The sequence below is a fragment of the Antrostomus carolinensis genome, unplaced genomic scaffold (assembly GCF_000700745.2).
Source record: "Antrostomus carolinensis isolate BGI_N321 unplaced genomic scaffold, ASM70074v2 scaffold9055, whole genome shotgun sequence".
In the NCBI taxonomy this organism is placed as follows: Eukaryota; Metazoa; Chordata; class Aves; order Caprimulgiformes; family Caprimulgidae; genus Antrostomus; species Antrostomus carolinensis.
The window spans coordinates 13458-15468 of NW_010317102.1; the positions used below are offsets into that span (position 1 = coordinate 13458).

General features: G+C 44.9%; 1 protein-coding gene across 1 annotated transcript in view; it reads right to left on the bottom strand.

Moving 5' to 3' along the window:
- Positions 1 to 1164: 1164 nt before the first annotated feature.
- The window catches only part of PGPEP1 (pyroglutamyl-peptidase I), a gene marked incomplete at its 5' end in the record, with an annotated part of 8006 nt that continues 7159 nt past the window's right edge, over positions 1165 to 2011 (bottom strand). The window contains one exon of the mRNA XM_010168462.1: positions 1165 to 1357. Within this exon, the coding sequence (XP_010166764.1) occupies positions 1165 to 1357 (193 nt within the window). The remainder of the gene's footprint in view (positions 1358 to 2011) is intronic.

A 2011-nucleotide genomic window follows, 5' to 3' on the forward strand; every position in this document is an offset into this window, starting at 1 on the left:
GTGGGAAGAGGTTTAAGATTTTTAAATTGGAAGAAAGTCTTTTTTAATCCACACATTCTTATCTTTATGCTGATAATAAATCAATGTGGCAACTTAGATTTTGAAGTTAAACATTACTCATCTAACCTTTAAAGAGAATGAACATTTATAACTAAAAGGGAGTTATAAATTACCCAACCTTCACCTTAAAAAATAACAGCTAGCACCAAGTGTCTGGGATAAAGATCTCCTGTGGAGAAAGTGGCCTTTAGCAAAGCTATTTAAACCACTAAGGATTTGCTTTATACACATATGAAACAAGGTGGGTTTGTTTTGTACAGGAGGTATATGGTTGATTTGAGTGAGGAAAGTGGCATTGAGAGTGGAATAATAATTAAAAAGATGATGTTTGGAAATATTTGGCGCAAGTTTGGCTCATTCTGCGTACAAAAATAATTAAAACAAACCAAAACAAAAGTCTTTCTCCTGCTCCACGACAAAAAGGAACCCAAAACACATCCCTTCTATCTGCAGCTACCAGTTAACCAGTACTTCACAGAGGACCCTACGAATATTTGGACAACGTGGGGTGAGAAATCAGCACCTAAAAATATTTTTTTCCATTTCAGCAAAGCAATTTTGAAGACTCCTCGTCTCCGCCAAGCGCTGTTTTACGACAGACAAACCCACACCATCCCAACGCTTTTCAGTTCTACTGTCACATGATAATCTAGAATTTGGGCCAAAGAGGGAAAAAAAAAAACCCAACAAAACAAAAGTAAACCTTTCAACTTAAGAACTAGTCATTAGAAAATTGGGTTATCGAGTCCCTGCACCTGAACACTCAAATCCAGGTGAGAAACTTCTCATCCGCGCCGTATCAGACTGGTCAGGAGCTGTCACCTGGCTGACAGGTAAGCTCTGGATAAAGCACAGCACACACACTTCAGTCACTTCAGAAAGGAGTAGTTGCAAGGTGTTTTACAGAGGAGATCTGGAATCCTTTGTTGCCTAGGCTGAAATTGGACACGTTGGATAAAAACCTGTCAATTTCTAGAAGTGGAATTTTCCTTTTTTGAAGTCACCAATTCTGCTGTCTGGAGGTTTCAGACCAGTTTCCCCCAGTAGCAGGGGGGAAAAAAAAAACATGTGGAAGTGCAATACTAGGCTAATTTCTGCCCACTTTCAGTGTTCATGTTGACAATTGATTTTGTCTTCAGAATGCTCCAAAACATCCAGCATTTCTTCTATGATAGCCTGTAGCGCCCGGCCCAGCTGTTCTGCTGTGTATGGTTTTCCCAGTGGAGGCACGTGAACAAAAGCTGATCTCCCACGGCTCTGGTAGAGGGAAGTGTAGTAAGTGAAGTCACAGAGGTATCTGAAATACAAGAAGAAAGTTTATTTAGCAACAAGTGACACATACGGGGTGCAAACTGCAGGACAGGAGGAATTGTTCTTCTTATCACTCAGCATTGCAGCAATATCTGGAAGAGCAGAACACAGCCAGGGTCTGGTGAGTGTGTGATGGTTTTCATCAAATCTCAGACAACAGGATGTAAAAATCTCTCTTTTTCCCCCCCCCCGATGATTGGGTGACCACTGAAAAATAGATGGTATCATCAGCCCCATGAGGACTGTACAGGTCTCAGAAGTTGAGCACAAAGGGAACGTGCATTGCAGCAGGAGTTTATTTTCCCCACGGATGCACGGTCGCAACCCAGACCAACCATGTCCTGGGCTGCACCCAGAGCAGCGTGGGCAGCAGGTGGAGGGAGGGGATTCTGCCCCTCTGCTCCGCTCTCCTCAGACCCCACCTGCAGTGCTGCCTCCAGTGCTGGGGCCACCAACAGCAGAAGGACATGGAGCTACTGGAGCCAGTGCAGAGGAGGCCACGAGGATGATGCGAGGGCTGGAGCAGCTCTGCTGTGAGGACAGGCTGAGAGAGTTGGGGCTGTTCAGCCTGGAGCAGAGAAGGCTCCGGGGAGATCTTATAGCGGCCTCCCAGTACCTGAAGGGGCTCCAGGAAGGCTGG